This window comes from Cydia splendana, chromosome 5 (assembly GCF_910591565.1).
Source record: "Cydia splendana chromosome 5, ilCydSple1.2, whole genome shotgun sequence".
NCBI classification, from domain to species: Eukaryota; Metazoa; Arthropoda; class Insecta; order Lepidoptera; family Tortricidae; genus Cydia; species Cydia splendana.
Window position 1 is genome coordinate 15891227 of NC_085964.1, and position 20815 is coordinate 15912041.

At 38.2% G+C, this 20815-nt stretch overlaps 3 protein-coding genes across 6 annotated transcripts in view; 2 read left to right on the forward strand and 1 right to left on the reverse strand.

Annotated features, from left to right (window-relative positions):
• Positions 1-5353, forward strand: part of LOC134790820 (RB1-inducible coiled-coil protein 1) — a 29032-nt gene extending 23679 nt beyond the window's left edge. For 2 of the 4 annotated variants that reach the window (XM_063761777.1, XM_063761776.1), the window contains exons 19-22: positions 906-1043; positions 1548-1659; positions 4227-4307; positions 5127-5353. In XM_063761777.1, the coding sequence (XP_063617847.1) occupies positions 906-1043; positions 1548-1659; positions 4227-4307; positions 5127-5338 (543 nt within the window). In that variant the 3' untranslated portion in view covers positions 5339-5353. The remainder of the gene's footprint in view (positions 1-905; positions 1044-1547; positions 1660-4226; positions 4308-5126) is intronic. The other 2 variants (XM_063761778.1, XM_063761779.1) reach the window with 2 other exon arrangements.
• Positions 5354-5371: 18 nt separating this feature from the next.
• On the forward strand, positions 5372-9216 carry LOC134790822 (uncharacterized; the record flags this gene model as incomplete). The annotated part of the gene is made up of 2 exons (XM_063761780.1): positions 5372-5571; positions 6109-9216. Coding segments are annotated over 2 exons (336 nt in total), but the record flags the coding sequence as incomplete, so codon positions are not given.
• Positions 9217-10352: 1136 nt separating this feature from the next.
• Positions 10353-19433, reverse strand: LOC134790832 (chorion-specific transcription factor GCMb-like). Its single transcript, XM_063761799.1, has 4 exons — positions 18964-19433; positions 12136-12452; positions 11617-11961; positions 10353-11351 (listed from the first exon to the last, which is right to left on the reverse strand). The coding sequence occupies exons 1-4, from the start codon at positions 18972-18974 to the stop codon at positions 10678-10680; spliced, it is 1347 nt and encodes a 448-aa protein (XP_063617869.1). The 5' UTR covers positions 18975-19433; the 3' UTR covers positions 10353-10677.
• Between the last annotated feature and the right edge of the window lie 1382 nt (positions 19434-20815).

Below are 20815 nucleotides of genomic sequence, written 5' to 3' on the forward strand. Positions count from 1 at the left end.
CTACTTGCCCATGCTTCCCTAAAACCTTTTTACTAAATTTATACGTAAGGATGAGAATTTACTTTACTTTAACCGCTAACAATAAAGCGTTCCGAACATGCAGAAACCGGAGGATTTTTTTCTGTATCGAATTTATATTATTTTTAATGACTGCCATTTCCTAATGTTAATATTTAAAAAGCGTTTGATTTATACTTTATTTATGAATTGATAGAACATTTCATTATATTATAATAAATAGAAACGTAGTGCTACTCATAATATGCAAATAATATTTAACTAAAAATAAAAGTGACAACCCTAAGCGCCAACGCAAGAGTAGGCAAATAACTTGCCGAGCGGCCTTAGATTCACTACTGTTCTTAGTGTACTGTGTCATGTGGGACCCCGACCACTACAACTACACTGTCATGCAGGTACTACATACTTACATTACATGCACGTCAAACCAAAACACATACATGAAATAAAACTAGGTTTGCTTTTCTAAACCTGAAATCTGACGATGCAGATTAGGTCTTTTACTCGTATGCGAGATATGGAGCGTAGTATAGGTAACGGAGATTAATTAATTAAATGAGACAAATATAAAACAACGCGTTGCTTAACTGTGCTTTTGTAAGTAACCTTATCATGCCTTCTGCAAAACAGAAGATGGTTCCGTACGCAAATTGAGTTTGGATTTAGTTATTTGATGGCCTTTAAACTACGGCCTGCGAGCCCTTAATTTAGGCCCACGGAAAAAATGCAGGAGAGCAAAATCCCATACAATCCGTCTCACAAAAGAGGAAGTGGCAGAGCCAGTGACCCGGGATCAAAAAATTTTAAACACCTGGACTAGCACAAGAATTTACACTGTTTCAGAAAAATTAAAGTTATTGAAATGTATCATGTCATGATTACAGGAAGCGTCGATAATGTACTTCGTGCACAGCGACTGTCTCCCAGCCCTCGACCTCAGCATACAAGTGAAGCACGAGTCTGATCGCCGGCTCTACGCCGTGGCCGTCGTCGAGTCTAAGGAATATTGCTACGCTAAAAAGGTAATATCACAGATTAAGTAATTACCTTGTTAGTACCTTGATAGCCATGTCACTAAGACCCCGAAACTGCCTGGACAATGACGCAGGCGTAGGTCTCCCGCGTAATGAAGTCATGAAAATGGCTCCCGCTTGGTTGCGACAAATGTAAATTGTACCCAAATTGTGCCACATAGGTACACGTATGAGGTTTGGGGAATCAATAATATACTGTATTCAAAAACATTACGCTATTTATTATAAAAAAATAATAAAATATGGAAAATATGGATAGATGGATTTGGACTGTACACAATCGCAATCTTCATTTTGTTGACCACTGATCTCAGTGATACTGATAAAGTTTAAATTATAGATGGTCAAGCAAATCTTGTCAGTAGAAAAAGGCGCGAAATTCAAATTTTCTATGTGACGATATCCTTTCGCGCCTACATTTTTCAAATTTGCCGCCTTTTTCTACTGACAAGATCTGCTTGACCAACTTTATAATGTAATTATTTGTTACAGAGCGGGAACCGGTACCACATGCCGCGCGCGTCGCGCTTCTACCGCGTGCGCGTGCGCCCGCTGCGGCCCGCGCCGCCGCCGCCGCCCTGCTGCGACCACAAGCACAAGCCAGGTACCACGCCGCTCATACTTACACAGATATGAGCAAAATACGATCACGAATAGGGATTGCAAACCGGATTGATTTTCAATCCGGCCGGACCCGGCCGGATTTTGGCCACAATCCGGCCGGATCCGGCCGCACCGGATCCGGTTAGGTATAAGGATATCAAAGTTAATTTAATGACATATTTTTCAAGTTTTATGCTTTATATGAGAAACAAAGGGTATTTTTACAAATGTATTCATAAAACCACAATTTGAAGTTCATAAGCAATAACTTTTTAACAATAAAACTAAGTTTTAAAAAGTGTCACAATGTCAATCTCAATTTAATAATAAAATTTTAAATCTAAGTTATTTTTAATTTTATTATATTTACCTAATCATTCACATTCTGCTCAAATTTACGTTTACAATAAAATTATATATTTGATTAGATTCCAAAGCCTGTTAATGGGATAATTATGGGATGGGAATTGGAACTCCTTGAAAGGACAAGTTTTCATAACTGTTCTTTGATGTAATTATTTGTAACGCTGACATCCATTCTCGTGAATAGATATTTTTCTTTTAACCAAAATTATATGAAATGCGCTCCAATATTATCTTGCTTTCATTTTTTATCCGTGAAAATAGTTTATAGCCTAAATCACAAATAAATAAATATTTCATGAATAAATATATGGGGACAATCTTATACAGATCGACCTACTCGTAGCCCCAAACCAAGCAAAGCTTGTACTATGGGTACTAGCTAGCTAGGTAGTACTACTAGGCGACGATATACATACTTATAGTATATTGATAAAAACATGCTTATTTACATAGAAAACATCCACGACTCAGGAACAAATATCTGTGTTCATCACACAAATAAATGCCCTTACCGGGATTCAAACCCAGGACCATCGGCTTCATAGGCAGGAGACAGGGTCACTGAATGGTCACTACCCACTAGGCCAGACCGGTCGTCACAAATGCCTTCCATGACATCTCCATCCTTTAATTTTTACTTCTAAGTATTTAAGTAATCGTCGTATCGTGACGATTCGTGCCACCAACATGAAAGAAGAGGAAATCCTCTTCATTATTATTACATATGTTCTTATTTTACTAAATCTTGACTTTTTCATTCGTTCTTTATTCTGTTTAACTTCTTTCTTCCATCCGTCGCCTTTATCTCACCTAAATCGCACAGTGGGTGTTGTGTGCGGTCTTTATTTCTATTTTCCCGGATCCGGTCCGGATCCGGTGATTTTAACCGGATCAGGTAGCTCCTAATAAGTGCAGGATCCGGCCGGATTACCGGATCCGCCGGACCGGATTGCAATCCCTAATCACGAAGCATTTAGGGAAGGAGTCGGTTAACCCTTTAACCGCCAAGACGCAGTGGTCAGGTGACGCGCGCGGGTACAGCGGGTACTGCGACCATCGACACAAGCCAGGTATACCACTTAACACTCATGGGAATTACGATTATGGAGCATTTAGGGAAGGAATAGGATATCAAGGCAACATGCGTCACGTGTCGCGCTTAACTGCGTGCGCGTCTGCAGCCGCCTGCGCCGCCCTCGCCACCCTGCTGCGAACATAGACCAATTACGATACCGCCATCCTCATGGGGGCTACATGGAAAATACGACCACGCAAAATACCCATACAGGACCCGGTAATTTATCTAAATAATTGCACATCTTTTATAAACATAATATGCTGTGGTTACCATTCAATGCAGCTTAAAAATATAGAATAAAAAAGTTAAGTTGTACATATAATTTTCAGCAACATTTTACTACTTTTACAGATTAATTTATATTCAGTTTTCTAACGCACGTACTCGTAACGTAGTGACACGGGCTTACCTTAGTCAGTTTCACAGTTAACTTGGTAGTTCTCAAGTATGTATGCTATAAAGTCACTTTTTACAATGTAGAATTTATGTGCTTTTACATAATCGTGCTAGTCCCTGTGTTGTTTTTTTAGCTTTAAACCTGCTTAGCAGGGCCCTATTTTATTAATTTACAATATAACGAGACAAAACCGGCAACATTGGTGCAGTTTCGGGGCATTCCACGAGACTGTCGCTTACATAACGCAATTCTTCTAATACTTCTGGAAATGCTGAGTAAGCGATATTGGGTCAGGTAATATTTCATGACTTGGCTAACAAATTGGCAGTATATTCTCGAGATTCACGTATTTTATTGAGGTAGCTGCCATACAAGGCAAAAGCGTTATGTAAGCGACAGTCTCGTGGAATGCCCCTTTATCATAAGCGTACGAAGGAAGACAGGCTTATGAACAGTGTTGGCGGTTTTGATTTGCAAAAATATAACTTTATGAAATAGGGCCCGGTTGTCGTCAACCTTTTTGCCAAAGAAGTGACAAAAATGTTTGTCGCGACTGACTTATGTCTAACGCGGTTATCACACTTGTGGATCCGCACGCCGCTTCTGTGTGAGCGGGACAGTGCTAACGTAACGCGTAAATAGCGATGTCCCGCCTGCATGGAGCGCCGTGTGGATTCGTTATCAATGTGTATACCGCCTAACACTGCACACACGCATTGCCTTGCAGATGTAATGCATCGCAGCGCTCTGCCGGTGTTTGGTGAGAATCGCCCGCTCAAGAAATGGTTGACCTACATGCATGCACCAGGTCTTTGCTTTTGTTTCATCCTACACCTGGCTTTGTTTGTCCTTGATAGTGGGTAGGGGGAAACTGTACATATCAATTCAACGTACTGTAAAGTCTAATATTGTTCAAAACATCTGTACATGACTTTAATTTTATAATAATCGTATCGATATTTTAAACATTAATTATACTCTGGGCCTGAGGCACTAAACAGATATCTAACATCAGTAGCTCTCATTTTATCTCCCAAAACCCTAAACAGAATTCACCCAAATTGAAGCCGTTAATCTGTCGGTTACCTACAACAATATATGTATGTATACATATTATTTGGATTTTATAAAATCATAGTCCCGTTTAGTTATCTGGTTTTTATTAAAATTTCTATGTCATGTCATCATATGGCACATCCTCATCCACTAATCTCAGACAAATAAATACTGATTGTAAATAATGTACAAAATTTATTATGTAATTGTAAATGAAAAAACTAATGTACTCGTAACTATGAGCGCGCGTTACTAGAGTAAAAAAAAAATGTAACCGTGTACTCTTCAAATTAGTTAGGGTGGTATTCCACCTGTCAATTTCTTTGTCACTCTATCATTAAGCAAAATGTGAGACATTACAATTACTTTGAACTTACAATACACATTGGACAAAGAAATTGGATAGGTGAAATTCCATCCTCAGTTAGTTCATAGTTCAAGTTCATATTCAAATGGTTAAAAGCAATCTAAACAACTTTCTATGAATAAGGTTAAAATTCCTTTGACTCTAGTAACGCGCGGCCCGTTTCCAGACGTTTGATATGAATTATACATAAATATCGTTCCACAGACATGTCAAAATCGGTCGACACGAGCCAATCAACGAGCTCGAACACCGACGAAGCGAGCAAAGAGGTCGCCACGGCCACGCTCATCAACCTGGAGTCGCCCGTGTCCACCAGCGAGAACACGGCGCCCGGCGAGGACCAGCTGGACTCCATCGAGGCCAACGACCAGTGGCACACGGCGAGGATGCAGGTTTCCACCACCAGCGTTCTGTAAGTTCATATTCATATTATATAAAAGTTATTGTGAAACTCGGTCGACACGAGCCAATCAACGAGCTCGAACACCGACGAAGCGAGCAAAGAGGTCGCCACGGCCACGCTCATCAACCTGGAGTCGCCCGTGTCCACCAGCGAGAACACGGCGCCCGGCGAGGACCAGCTGGACTCCATCGAGGCCAACGACCAGTGGCACACGGCGAGGATGCAGGTTTCCACCACCAGCGCTCTGTGAGTTCATATTCATATTAGGTACAATTATAAAAGCTGTTGTGAAAAAGAAGTTGACTAAGTTTTCCTGAATGAATCTTTATAGCTTCTTGTTATTTTTGATTGCGTCTTCAGAATCAGTGCGTAGGTATATTCATTGGAATTATTTTTTATACATATATCCTTTATTTGAGGAACACTTTAATAAAGTAATTAAGTAGTTTAATAAAGTGTTCCTCTTTATGTTACTCCTTTATAAAGTCAAATTGAGTTCATTAAACTGTTAATAAGCAATCAACTTCAGAGCCAATCGGTTCTGTCTAATGTTTACGAACTGTCTAATTTACTGAACTAAAAACCTTCTCATGTTGAGACAGTTTCATTAATTCGATGTATTTTTTGTAACTTATTTCCTTAAATAAACTACTTCCCTGTTCTTTAACGGTTCAATAAGTATTCTGACTTCTAATAAAAATAAATGAAAACAAACATGTTATAAACAACCTAACCTTTAGATTACGTGGTCATGTTCTCATGATGTGTGTTGTGTATGGTCAGCACGGACATGGAGTGCAGCGTGGGTCGCGTGGCGGGCGGGGCGGAGCCGCTGGAGCTGGCGGTGGGCTTGGGGTCCGTGGTGGCGCGCGGCGGCCCCGGCCCGGCCGAGGAGCTCGCCGAGGAGGCCGCGCCCTGACCCCGAGCCCGGCTACACCGCCCCACGCCAGCCCGCCCCCGGCCCTAGTGGCGCTGCTGGTCCGACACGCTAACGTGCCGGACTGATGAAACACGAGTGCAGCGGTCGACTGTCGGGAGGGTCGGATGCGCGGGAGCTGGCCGGCGGTGGCGGTAGCCGCGGGTCGGCATTGTGAACTTGTCGAGTGCTATAATGAGTGGTTTGACGTCGGGCTGAAATAATAGCTTCTTGCGTTGATCCAGCCTCGCGGCGGTGTATTTTGAAGGATTTTAAGATTAAAAGCTTGGAAGCGGTGATAAACGTGGAAAAAAAATATGTAATTTCATGAACTTAAATGATTATTTCTTGTGGTGCAGGTCCACCTGTGCCTTGCACTGCCAAATGAATGTAAACGTCTATTAAAGTTGCTCTATAAATATCATAATGTGTTTGACAGTGCAAGTACAGAGTGAGACGAGCTAGTGTGACAAGATTTATCTAACAAAAACTACAATTAAGATGTTGTCAGAACGAAAAATAAAATTGTCTTCTTTTACCGAGCATACAAAGAAGAGAGAGAACTAAATTAAAGCTATACTTAAAAATCTAATGTGTATTAAATTGATGGATGATATAAGCAATAATACGTGTTTTTACACTTGAAATATTGCACGCCAACATAGTGTCGAAGAGAATAGAGTGTATAGTGAGTTACTGTCATGGTAAATTATGTAGCCACAGTACATTTACTGCCATCTTTCGACAGAAGATTAAAACTGTTCAAACGCCATTTGACTTTGATCCTTATTCTTTCACTGATATGTGTTAATTTCTTAAATATTGAAATTAACGCCATCTACTCGACAGTAGGCCAAAGGTTATGGCGCCATCGCTCGAAAAGATTGCACCATACCTTTGGCCTACTAATATTTTATTTATTTTACTTTGCCATAATTTACCTTGATAATCCGCCTCATTTTAAAATTCTCTTTGATAGTGTTTAGAGATGAGAAATCCAAATCAACCTTGGGACCTTCCTGTACATCACAATGCTGATCTCCCTAAGTGTTGTTTTATTTAAATAGGATGATATGATTGACTTATATTAGTTGATAAGTTACCTTTTTGACTCTAGAACAATAGCTTCCTTTGATGAAATAAAAAGTTCTCACAATGTGTCGGAACATATCACAAATAGTATTAAGTCCCAAGGTTGGTATTTAGATTGATGATTTGCAATGTTACGATGATGTCCACCTATTTGATGTCTTCCAAGGCCACACGGAGCATTAAGCTCTTCTAAATTTTCCCGAATGTTAAATTTTTCGTTGTAACAAATGTATAATTACAATGGGAATGTTTTTTAAACTCTTTCAAATTAAATTATAAAGCTTAATGATAACTATAACCTAACTGAGGCGAAGCGTTGCGTAGGTACGTACATACGTTCATACTTATATATGATACCATCAAAGCTTGAAAGCTTCAACTGATACGGACATTTAGGTGTCACTAAAGTATTTAACGTGATACAAATACTGTAGTAACTAGACACTACAAATTATTATGACCGAAGTTGGGTTTAAAATGTAATTTTTATTTTACGACTGGCAGCTTTCTGCTCGAATTATTTTTCTATCTTTGTAAAATGGATTACATCTCAGTAGTACAAATTTTATTAATTAGTCACCTTAATAGCTTTACACGAATTATTTTATTCTGCGATTATTATTTGTAATGCTTAATTAATATTTGTTTATTTTTATATCTATGTTGTGTTATATTTTAGTTTGATTTGAAGTTGTAAGTTTTATGTGATGACAAATTTAAGTGTTTAGTTTATGTTTGTATTGGACTAGGTTTTAACCCTATGGTCATTAGGCTAAGAGCTGGGCTAAAAACGGAAAATTATTTCTGAATTAAAAATAGGGGTACAAATCCGAAAATTCAGTAATAATTTCACCAAGATTTGGTACAGTTCTTGGTCTAAAAATACTGTAGTGACAATGTATTATTGCACAAAATTGAAACATGGTATCATTTCTTTTCGATCTTAGTTTTGATAGACCCTAGACTCAATGAAATGTTTTACTATTCAATATTAGATATGTGTCTAAATACTGTTATAAACTAAAGGTCTTAGCCATATTCTCCCTTAAGATTCTCCTCTTTATAAGGCTATTACTATTGATACCTAAGTCATAGTGATTACTTAGAAGGACTACCTTACCTTTAGGAATTCCACTTACAAGTGTTAGGCTTTCGCAATGAAAACGCTTTGAACACTCGATCTCGCTGCAACTTGAACTCCTTGACTACTAAATAAGTTCCGACACCCTAGTAATAGTTTAATGGAAATAGATTTAGATGTTTGTCGAAGTATCTACCGAGACATACTGAACGAGGCACAGGCACTTACGTCCAATTGTTTTAGCGGTTCTAATAATATTGTAGTTCGAATCGAAGCGCAGATCTTAAATGTCGTGTCGTGTAAGGATGCTTCGTGTTAAATTTGTTTGTGGCCTTATTGTAAGTGGCGCCCGCTGGGGGCTACAGGGCTGTCGTTGCCTCCTTTTATTGAGCGTATTGCCGTATGCACTCTAGAATAAACGTGGTATCTGATTATGCACAGTTGTAGATTACCACCTACCTATGAGAAGAACTATGTAACATTACCATACTTTGTCGCCTTACTACATGTAAGTTACAAATAGTTGAGTGCGGTTAAATATGGGATGTTTTAGATCATAACTAATAGCGTAGGAAGCAAATGACTAGTACAACTACCGTTAACAAGGGTGAATATGGATGGTGGTGTAAATATATATATATAGGGATAAAAACCGGGAAGGACATTTACCTGATAATTCCCTACAAACTATCCACATAAACTGTGTGGAGTAGTTTTAAAAAAGATATCAGGTAAATGTCATTTCCTATTTTTATCCTTATTCACTCCGTCATCCCTATTTACCCCGGTTAACGTTCCTAAAATAACAAGTCGACCGACGAGCGACGAGGACCGACGAGGTGACGACCGGTCTGGCCTAGTGGGTAGTGACCCTGCCTGTGAAGCCGATGGTCCTGGGTTCGAATCCCAGTAAGGGCATTTATTTGTGTGATGACACAGATATTTGTTCCTGAGTCATGGTTGTTTTCTATGTATTTAAGTATTTATATATTATATATATATCGTTGTCTGAGTACCCTCAACACAAGCCTTCTTGAGCTTAGTCAATCTGTGTAAGAATGTCCTATAATATTTATTTATTTATTTATTTTATTTACAAGTGTGATGAGTCTTCTTAGACGCTTCATAGTGCGAAGTCTGTGTTGTAACGGACCACTAGGTCACGTATATTGGTATTACGCCTACGATACGATACGCTCGGTAAGAAAAGGAAATGACAGCCTGTGTCTCTGGCCCGGTCTGCCTGGTGGGCTGGTCGCTGGGCCGGAGACAACCATTGGCTATAGCCGACTGCTGTGATAGTGTGTGCTGTGCTCTCCTCGGTCCCTCGCGCTGTTCAACTAATACAACACATCACTTGAGTTTAAAAGTAAATTTCGTATTATAATTTTAGGCCTATTGCTAAACACGTACATTTTAATCTGCAATGTTAAGCTACTTGCAAGTACGTTTTGTATTAGTTGAAATTTTCGCATATTCGTCTTCAGAAAGCAAGATACGAAAAATCTCGGATTGTTAATTTTGTTTTACTGGACTTTGGAAAGCGCATTATATGTGAGAGCACTGAAACATAGATATAGAGTGCGCGGAAGTCTCCCCTGCGAACCAAACTGCCGTATGGTGTTGGTTACATGTGATCATTTTTTGTTAAACCCACGTTGACGAGTTTCATGTATTAGGAGCTAAAGTATTTTAATCACATTGTTATTGTACATAGTTGTTCATGAGGTATCATTATTATTGGATCGAAATCGAGCGGTTTAAATAGAGTTAAGTTAGAGTTGGTAACAGCCAAATTGTGTTTTGTTTGTGCTGGACACAAATGACTAAAACAGGGAGGGTTGACGGGTCGGCCAGGCGATGGCAGGTCACAGTCCTTTCGTTGCGTCATCGTCGCGTGGAATGTTTTCGGGAATGTTTTGCGACTGCAATTGCATAATAAATCTTATCGTGTGATCGCTTTATGGACTATTTTGTAGTGACCAATTTTATCTTTAGAGAATAATACAAATGTAAAATTGACAATTTTAAATGTAATTTTTATATACAATAAATAGAAGTTTTTGTACAAATTGAGTTTTATTTACTTCAATAGATCATAAACAAAACAAACTGTTACAGCCATCAAGTGCTTTTAAAAAATAATTTGTACTGATTCAGTATCTCAAATTCATTAAAAGTATTCAAACAGGAAATCAATCATACACTATAACTTTATTTACATTTGTACACTATATTTACAACCTAAACCTAAACATAACCATTAATTGTACGAGAGGGCACTAAACGCATTGACAGCTTGCTGATGTTGTGCGTCGAAGTATTGTTTGCATTCTGAGAGATCGTTGGACGCGAACGCACAGTCTGTGTAATTCCACGTCTGTACCTCCGTGCTGTTCGGAGTGCAGTCCTCCCCATACCTGTAGTACCGCTGGTCTTGCATGTCCATGACAGGGGAGGTTCTCGTGCTTTCTGTGGGGTAATATTGAGCGTCTTCAGGGTAGTAGACTTGGGGAGCATATGTTTGTTCGCAATAATCAGTCTGTTGGTAACCGAATAGTTCCGGCGAGGGCGTTTCGCTGGACTCTGAACCGCCGGCCGCTCGTTGCCATTCGAGCCAGTAGGCGTCTTCGGGCCTGGAGTTGTCATTGTGTAGTTCCGCAAACGTGGGTGGGGAGCCTAGTGTGTTTTCTTCCATGGGGAAGTCCATTCGGATGGGGTGGTCTAGCTGGAAGATTTCTTCGGGGTGGAAGATGTCGTCAGCCGGTAGGGCAGTCGGGTCGTAGGGCTGCGGGACGGGCGCGGGCGGCGCGGGAGGCACGTAGTTGGTGTAGTGGGGCTCCGCTGGTGACCAGGCGTTGGGGGCGTACATCTCTGGGGTCGGTTCTGCCCGCCACCGGCATGAACACTCAAATGGGCCGCAAGTGCATGTTAGTGCTGTAAAGAAACGCAAATTTTAGTAAACTTTTGTACTTCGGACATTTTTCTGCAAATCTGCACCAGATTTCTCGTAAAGTGAAAAATTGTATAATTTTGGGACTTTTGGGAGTGGCTTAATAAAATTTTGTAACAAGAATTGGAATGTGGCTTCGTGCATAGATGGCGCTTTACTATAATTTAATTCGATCATTTAATACAATATTCTGAAATTATCGCTTTAATATTGTAGACAGCTAATTATACCAAAGCTGTAGGTACTTACTTCTTTGGTTGTCAGGAATAAGCGGCGGTGGTTGCGGAGGAGGATTGCTAACTTTCTGTATCATTTGTTTATCAGGCTTCATCGTCAGTATTTTATCAGTGATCGCCGTCTCTCTCGCCAGCAGTAACGCTAGCCCTCTCACTCTCCTGCCAGCTCCTAGTGACCTCCTGACTTCGCTGGCCCCCTTGGCCTCGGGTCGTGGATGGTCGTGCGCTCCCTTCGCTTGGAAGAAGATGGCGTGCTCTGTGTGCCTCCAGAAGTGGGTGACGGGGTAGCCGCAGTGACCGCGACAGGGTTGCACTTCTAGTCGGCCGCCGTTGCATAGTCTGTTTGGGCATGGTTTTCCTGTAAACAAAGGAAGAGGATGATTAATTACTGGAACAATCTATGGATGTATAGCATTTATAAAGACAATTCGTTATTAGATCCTCATGTTCTGGATTAATTAATTAATATGATTATTAAATATTAATTAAGTATTATAATCTGTAAACACGCTAAGAAAATATTGAATTCTACCTTGTTGTTTTTTCCGCGCCTTGTCACATATCGCAGGCCTGAGATGCACCCTCGATCCATCAGGCAGTCGACACCTCGCGGAGCACACCAAAACTCCCAGACAACTCTTCTTGAGTATGTGCACGTTGTGGTTATTCGTGTTCCTCATAGCCCAGCCGCTCGCGTGGCGACGGGCCTCCTCGCAGCCGGGCGGGTAGACGCGGCGCACGTGCCCGTCGCACCACTCGCTGAAGCCGTCGAACGAGGACACGCGGGGCACGACGGCGTCGTTGATGTCCCACTCGGTGGTTGCTCCGTCTGACATCTCCGATCGGCCGCTGGAAATATCATGGAGTTGAGGAAAGTTTTCAAAGTATTTTTAAATTAAAAATCTCATTTAAATATTGATGATTGGTAAGTTTACACACGCTTTAATTATGCAGGTACCTACATAAGTTATTGCCTATAACTGAGCAACTTTGTATTTGCGACTGGCAAATATTATTACTACTGAGAAATATTGTCCTCGGTTATTACCTACTTACAAATAGTTTCCTTTTTTATTAGGCACTTATAGTGTACCTACCAATAGATCTTACCACACACCTAATCATGAAATTAGTTCAATATATGTGTAGACCCTAGAATACCTAAATATTTGAGTCTAGACTGGACCCAAATCGGAATAAAATCTTTTTAATAGCTCTTAACCCTAACTAATCTATCTCAGAATATTTTATATTGCACACCTCACAAAAATATTTCCGTAATCTTAATCCCTGCTCTGAATACTCCATACCTATTGCTACTTGCTAAATACATATTATCCTTAAACATGCACCAGGACTATTTGTTTAGATTTCCTTCAAGCAAGTCTCAGTTCAAATCGCAGGGAAAGCTCCCCTCGGCGAATGCTATTGAGGCAATTGCTGTACGTCGTCTGAAGGGGTCCTTAATTGGCTCAACAACTTCGTATTCCAAGTCTGATATAAGGTAAATAGACATGATTCAACACTAAATAATACGCGCGAGAAAGGCTGGGGAGGGAATCGCAGATGCTTTGCTTACATAATTTAAGGACAGTTATGTACTTATTTATTCTATTCTTTATTCTTTAAATAAATACAAGTATAAGTTTACAGCTCTAGATATGCCAAAACACTTATACTCTTAATACATATAACTATCTCTAGGATCTTTATTTACCTTTACATATGTAGAGATTTAAAAAGAGGCCTGAAACTGTACTAATTTACACAGGTACTCGTAGAGTTAAAAAAAACTACTTTGTAAATGTGTATTTTGAAGATTCGTTTCGACATATATATTATTAAAATAAAAACGCCATGTGCAATACCTACTAAATAAAGCCTGAACGATTCTGACTCATCTAAATCAAATTTTGTTATTTGAAAACATGACTATACAAGAATAATACATATGCAGTATATTAATATTTGAGTTAAAAATATGACTTGACAAAAATACTAGCGTTAAACATTTTATCTACACACATATCATAAACTCTCTATGATGCCTTCAAAATCCGTAAATAATGGCCCACATTACGATAAACTGTTTTGTTACAGCAAATTTCTTATCTGTGAAAATGTGGTAATAGCTTCATTACTATATCAAAATCGATTTGGTAATGAAATTCAAATTTCGAACATCTCTGAAAAAAAAAGGAATTTGATTTGACCCCTATTCTAATATCAGTCGAGATGACGTTTTATTCGAAATCAAATGTCAATTGCATACAATATTGACAAATCTCGCTTGTAAGTTGGTATCGGACGATATGGTAATCGACCCCGACTCTAGTTTGTCTCTGAATTAAAAAAAAAAACTACGGATGCGTGACATGCGTGAAAAAAGTTTTCATTTGCCGCCATTTGACGTACAGTTTATCTTTTAATTAGTTTGTAGTAAAAAATAATTTGTTTTGTTGTTTTTAAAGTAACTATAACAAAAGTTTCGTGTAAAATGTGCGATAAAGATATTTCGGAGACGCCATCTCATATCCGCGAGTTCCGCCAGAGAGGAAAGTGCCCCAATGTCGGTTGTAATATGAGGTTAGTGAATATATCATAGAAAGTTTATAATATGTGTGTAGATAAAGCAGTGTATATAACTGTACATAATGAGGCATTAAAACACTCGTGTGATACTATTATGAAACTCATTTCATTCGTTTCATAAACCCACACTCGTATTTTAATGCCTTTCATTATGTAGCAGTCACATAAACTACTATAGAAAAACGAATGCTCAAAAGCCTCAAAAATTACACGTGCGTGTAGGATTTCTTCAGTTTAAATGTTAATATATGGGAGACCGAGCTTTGCTCGGAAAACATAAAAACTCAAAAATGCGCGTTTTCCCAGAGATAAGACCTAGCTAGATCGATTTTTCCCTAAAACCCCCATGTAGCAAATTTCATCGAAATTGTTAGAGCCGTTTCCGAGATCCCAGAAATATATAAATAAATAAATATACAAGAATTGCTCGTTTAAAGGCATTATTATTAGATAGATAGATTTATTACTAGTAGCATGGTGAATGAACGTTTCGGTCAAATTAATAAAAACAACTAGGTATTAATTTGCCTTATGGTTAGGTGTTTAATGCAATATGTAAGTATGCACCAACTATAAATTAACTGTAAATATATGCATTCCTATACAATTTCTCTTTGTAAATTCTTAAACTAATAACGCATGTAAATTGATCTATAGCATTTTATAAAAAAATCTATTGTTTATTACAGAATAAACACAGTGGATGCCCCGGGTCTCAATAAGTTCAATTAGGACCAATTGACGGCCCCGGCACCTTCCACAACTCACCCTAATGTGACTGCATGTTACGGTCAACTGTATTAGGTATACGTACAGTCACTCACGCTGCACAATATTATGACCGTCGTTGTTTGATATTTTTCAGTAAACCCTATTGCCTCGATAATAAGGGCGACGGTTGGTAACAAAAAGGATCAAAACAAAAGCAAGTGATAGGTATCGACTTGAACTTGTACCAATTAAAAATGTCAAAGAAATTGTGCAAAATTAGGAACTAGGAAGTCTAGGAACCTATATTAAATGTGACGTTCCACGGGAAAAGGTACCTTATGAGGGTTTCTAGTTTCGGAGATATTAAATGTTTTGTAAAGAGGTGAAAAAATGCTCAAATTTTTTTTATTGTGTGATCTGAAACCTTAATGCCTAACGTTTGTTTACCTATTTTTATTTTTGTTATAAGTTAGTTATAAGCCTAGTAATGTCGTCTCAGAGTTTAGTAGAAAAGGTACCTTATGGAAAAAAGATTGAAAATTCCCAAAAAAACTAGTCAATACGGGAAAAGAAGTTTGGTAGAGAACTGTATTAGCATTCTGCAAAACTAATTTGATAATTTCAGTTCTGGTTGGGGCGCCTCGCAAATATTATAACCGTACATAGACCGACATCACAAATCCAAGTAGAATGCTATTATACCAAAGTTACTCACGTCAAGTCTTTCTTAACTAGAATAATCTTCATTTGGTTTGGTCGCATGCAGTAAATCAGCCATTGGTTTGCTGAAAAATGCCAATACCCGACGCATTACCTTATGGAATATCTGAGGTCATTGAACCTCAATGCCGCTTATCTTCAATAGCAACCGAAATATATTATTGATAAGAAATAGACGATTTATACCATCTTAACCCCAAAATATTATTAGTTTATCCTAACTGTTCCATCATCATCATGCCTCATCATGTAACTTGACCACAAGGTACCTTTTCATTACATAAAAATTATTGGTCTTTTTTAAGATTATTATGACGAAGAACTAATTAAATTGGGGGCAGTTTAATGTAAATTAATATTTTCTATTCATAAAAGATAAACTATAATATGATTGATATTTTGTAGTGATGTATTATTAGATTTATTTCCATAAGGTACCTTTTCGTAAATGTATGGAGCAAATACTGTTATTGTTATGTAAGTTTAAAGTGGCATAAGGGGTTAAATATAGTATTTAGTTGGGGTTTTAGGATTTATTTCATTTGAATGACAGAATTTCTTTCATATGTGCTCAGAAAAATTGATTGTGTGTCACATTAAAAGTAAAAATATTCAATTTTGTGATTTTATATGAAAAAGTCAGAAAATACATTTTCACCTCTAAATCGGTATTGTTTTTTGCTTAAACTGTCTGTCAGTGTCGTTTTCTAATAGATAAAATTTAAATCTTGAGAGCTCATTGCAATCAATCGTGAAAATGAAATAAAACTTTATTTTCAAGAGATTGGTTAGTATACACATAAATCAGTCGATATCAAAAGTTTCTATTTGCATTACAGAACAAGTCGCAATATTTTTTTAATCTCAGATATATAAGGCATTATTATTTGTAGTCAACTATGTAACTTACTTCAGGAACATAGTTTTTTAGGCGGCTAAACTTAAAACTTCTCTATCGTAAAGTTGCTCATTTCACAACATTATTTTCAAAAAATCATATCTCTGTAACTACGCAACCTAGAAGGTTGATCTTTTGTGTTATCGATAGCTTATTTATTGTAGATTACTGGGGTATGCATAACTCCATACCCGCCATAAGGTACCTTTGACCGTGGGACGTCACAAATGGTTATGTTTAGCGCAATAGTGTAACTAAAACCCATTCATTGCTAATCACGACAGGTTGTCGTTTTGCCTCTACGAAGCATTTCCGGTACATACCGGGAAACCCATGGTTTTGGCTACGACATAGCGCTACGACCGTAGCTCAGTGAATATTAATTATTGTTTTGTTGCTGCACGCAGGAATTCAGGAGAATATTGTTCATTCTTTAGGTTTTAACTCCATTATCTATCTAGAATTCTTTAGTCGAAAGATTATTTTCCTTTTCTTATTAATAAGCATTTTGAACCCATTTCTTATCTATAAGACGCTATGATGATTACCCACTCTCCTATACCCGTTTAATTCGCGTGATGTGATAGGTATTTTTTTTCCGTTCATAGCCAATTTTTAGACCCCATTTTAACTAGTTTTCCCGACTGCATTTTGTAACTATATGATAGAATAAAGTAGGTACCTAGGTGTTTATATTTACAGGCAATATGCAATCCATTATTATCATATTATTATTATCGAACAGTCTCGTTACTTAGGTAGGTAAATGTTGATGTTGTAGATGCGTATACGCACTACCGAAACCATTAAAGGTAGCTTGAAATTTTAATCACTACACCTTATAAAACAAAGTCCCCCGCCGCGTCTGTCTGTATGTGTGTTTGTTTGTATGTTCGCGATAAACTCAAAAACTACTGAACGGATTTTCATGCGGTTTTCACCTATAAATAAAGTGATTGTTGAGGAAGGTTTAGATGTATAATTTGTTAATCCGTGTGAAGCCGGGGCGGGTCGCTAGTCATATATATGTATAACAGGGATGTTGCGAATATCCGCATCCGCATCTGCAACCGCGGAACTTCTACATTATTTTCAACATCTGCATCTGCATCCGCATCCGCATAAAATCGATGCGGAGCTTATGCGGATGCGGATGTCGAACAAGTCGGTACAGGAACGTCTTAGCGGCGGCGTAAGTGCTAGGTAATTTCGTCATTACCTATAACGAAATCGTTTAGATCTAGAAAAGTCGGCAAAGTTACTGTTTATTAAATTTAACGCACCTAATATATTCTTGCTCAAATACTAAACATCCGCATCCGCATCCGCGGATGTCAAAAAATCTGCATCCGCAACATCCCTGATGTATAATATATTCTTCAAAGTCGTAGAGCTCCTAAGAGGTGAAAACGGGGTTGAATGTTTTTAACTACATTAGGTAGAAGTATTTACGCGGATGAAGTCGCGAGCGAAGGATAATTAACGATATAGGTATTTGAATTACAGTAGGTAGCCGAGTTTCTTATGTTCATAGGTAGGTAAGATGTGTTAGGATGGTAAAGTTAGACGAAGAAAAGTCTGCAGCGATTTTGATAGCTCACGCAGTGCAGTGTTATTTATACGTCATAATTTCATAGAATTTTGACGTTTAGAATAACACTTGCACTGCGTGGGCTATCAATATCGCTGCAGACTTTTCTTGGTCTAACTTTAGACAGCTTCGGCCTGAATTTAAATATGAAAATCGCATTGTAGAGTTTGAAAAACATCTAGACCCGACAAAGCTCGCTATCTGCGATGTTTGGTTAGGATTTGAGTAACTAGAGGCTAGGTATTTGATTCGTTTCATAAAGATAAAATAATCTATTCGTGACAGCCACAAATGCATGTAAGCAATAGTAGTACTAGGCGGTCTTTACTATTCCTGAATCCATAAAATAAAGAAACATTCTCAATTACTTACACTTTTTAGAGACCGCAAAAAACAGAAAATTTACTAGTAAGATAGGATTTTTTTTACAATGTCAAACATCCATATAAAATATAAACCTAAAAAGCTATTGTTATTAAATTTCTAATTGGATAATTTTCTAGTAAGTTCTCGAGGTAGGTCACAAATTATGTAAAATTTATAGAGTTTGAGCCACTAAGTTAACTTATTAGGTATTAATAGTTACGTACATCATTCTGGTTTACAAACCCTAGTGTAGTGCATACTCGTAGATAGACAAATATGGTATCTATATTTAGTATATTTTTTTAAAGTAACAAAAAATACGTAATCGATTCTGAACAAATGGTTTTGACGAAAGTATAGACGGTTACGGTATTAGGATAGGATATACGATATGTAGGTACCAATTGTGACTGATCGAAACTTATCTATTACTACATTAATAATGCACTTATAAAAGTATTAAAATAATAAAAGGTACTTACAGAATCACCATCTCCGTAGGGCAATCAAAACCACTATTCACAATTGTCCTTTTCCAACCGTTATCTTGACACGTCCACTCACAACACTGAAGTTTGTATAGCTTATCAATATTTTGAACGCATTTGTTTGTCAACCTACGCACACCTTGAAAGCTTGCAGCTCACTAAACACGACTCAGAAAAATAAACAGAGGGTTGCTTTCCCCCACCACCCATCGACGAGTGGCAAACCAACCGACCAATCCCGAAGCCCCATTAATTTAACGCCGCCTACTGGCCAATCAGAACGCTCCGCGATCTCCAATAGCGTAGTGTGGACTTTAACGTGTTTGTTTTTCAGGAAAAAAACGTTTTGGGAAATTTCAGCCATGCAATGTTATGTGGAATGAATGTGTTATTGGATTCGGGGAAGGCCGAGAATGAGAGATACCTAGTTTTGTGTTTGACGTAAGCACGAATTTTAAGGATACGAGTATTGAATTTGTCATTTATGATGTAGGTATTAGTTGTTTTTAGTTTCTTCTATTGATATAGGTATAGGTATTTTCCCCTCCACGGAAAACAAGCTCCTAAGAAGAGGAGTTAGGTATTAGAGGTCTTAAAATTTTGAAAAATATAGGTACCTATTTGAATTAAAAACTTTTTGTCGTTTAAAAACTAAAAGGATGTGTTCTTATTTGGAATTTGTAAGATCCTACCTATCAATAATGTAAACTATGTTAAATTTTACCTACGTCTTAGAAATAATATGATGACCGTTAAGTTAAATGAAGTTAAAATGTAGGTAGTAAACCTATTAGTCTTGCAGTATGTCACTCATAAACATTACAACCTTCTGCTTCGAACCTTTAAAAATTTAATAGGTTGTAATTATTTCTCTAATGATAAGTAGGTAGGTACCTATGTTCCAAACGTACCTACAAATTTCAGGGTTTAGATTTAAAAATGCATTGCATAAGTTGCGTACGGGGCTCAGTTGGTCCCTGCCTTTAATGTATCAAGAGTTTCTTGCTCGCCCGTCTGTAATTTTTCGACATTGCTGTAAGGTCTCGCGCTTGGAGAATGAGAACAGCGTTTAGAATGCGCGCACGCCGGTTTAACGCTCGCCCGCATCGCGCACCCCTGCACATAGCGCTATGTGCAATCACCAGCTGCACTTCCGGTGGGAAAATCGAAAAAAACATATTTTATTCGCTGTAATTGCCGCGAAAGGCTGCTTAATGGTAAAGCTGCAGTAGGTACGCTGAAGGTAGGTATGTACATACTCGTATATGTAAAATTGTAAATACATAATAGCTAGGGTTAAATGTTAAATATTTTTATGCCTTACCCCGCCCGCGACTTCGTATGCGTGGGATAATGCTGATGATCGATAAAAACTACCCTATGTCCTTCCTCAAAGTATGTCAATACCCATTTAAATCTGTTGAGCGGTGTAAGAGTCAAGCTGAAGAGGTAACATACTTACTTTCGCATAGTAGGGTTTCAAACCTGCCTATGCGCAGGTCTACCGTTTGACTTAGGCGGTTGCTGGTTAATTAAGAAGTTGCGCGTTGATTTTTTAGTAGAACTAGTAGAAATGACTTCGTTTTTCTGCCATTAACAAACTGTTCTGCAGTTTGGCAGATAAGTGCGATAATTACACTGTAATTTTTTATGGATTAAATAAATTAAAAAAAAAGAAGCTTTATATGCATCAGCCCAGTTAAGAAATTATTATGGTCACCTACGGACTGGTTATCCAGTAGGTGACCGTAATAACTTCTTACCAATCGCTCAGTTAAACGGTAGGTAGACCTATGATGGTTGGATTCTTTGATGGTTGCAACTGCGATCGGAGCTTTTTGTGTAA

Bases quoted from the DNA above. Each gene is read 5' to 3' on its own strand.
- LOC134790832 (XM_063761799.1), bottom strand. The intron at 11,962-12,135 runs GTAGAATTCAAT...CTTTGTTTACAG, and splicing joins GGCGCGGAAAAAACAACAAG to GAAAACCATGCCCAAACAGA. The intron at 11,352-11,616 runs GTAAGTACCTAC...GTTTCTTTACAG, and splicing joins TATTCCTGACAACCAAAGAA to CACTAACATGCACTTGCGGC.